The sequence below is a fragment of the Penaeus monodon genome, chromosome 22, assembly GCF_015228065.2.
Source record: "Penaeus monodon isolate SGIC_2016 chromosome 22, NSTDA_Pmon_1, whole genome shotgun sequence".
Classification (NCBI taxonomy): Eukaryota; Metazoa; Arthropoda; class Malacostraca; order Decapoda; family Penaeidae; genus Penaeus; species Penaeus monodon.
The window spans coordinates 448,997-449,441 of record NC_051407.1 but is presented as its reverse complement, the minus strand read 5'-3'; the positions used below and the strand labels follow the sequence as shown (position 1 = coordinate 449,441).

The window sequence follows — 445 nt, the reverse complement described above, 5'->3', positions numbered from 1 at the left end:
AACTCTGTAATTGATCTTTTCCTGATACCCAATGCCAGGACACCTCCTCCTAACAAGCTCTGCAGATGGTACTTTGAAGCTGCTTGACCTGCTTGAAGGACGGCCCATCTATACCCTCCACGGACACCAAGGCCCCGTCACCTGCTGCGGCTTTGCTAGCAATGGAGAGTATTTTGCTTCTGGTGGAAATGACAAGCAGGTATAGTAATTTATACTTTTTGTATTTGTTTTATTTTATGGATTTAATGCTTACTTAATGAGTATATATTTTAGTAAATGGGTATTGCTGTTTGTGCTTATATTTGAAGAGCGGGAGTAAAAGAACTGATCTAGCATAATGTGTGTCTGTGTCTCTGGAATGCATGTATTTGTGATCATGTTCATACCCTATTAAGTTTAGTCCTATGATTTTCATTCAAGATTTTTCACAAGGAGGAACTGTGTA

The 445-nt window shown here is 39.3% G+C and overlaps 1 protein-coding gene across 1 annotated transcript in view; it reads left to right on the top strand.

Moving 5' to 3' along the window:
• LOC119586793 (POC1 centriolar protein homolog A-like) overlaps positions 1-445 on the top strand; it is a gene marked incomplete at its 3' end in the record, with an annotated part of 6,504 nt that overhangs the window by 4,569 nt on the left and 1,490 nt on the right. Inside the window, 1 exon segment of the mRNA XM_037935513.1 lies at positions 39-199. Coding sequence (XP_037791441.1) covers positions 39-199 — 161 coding nt within the window.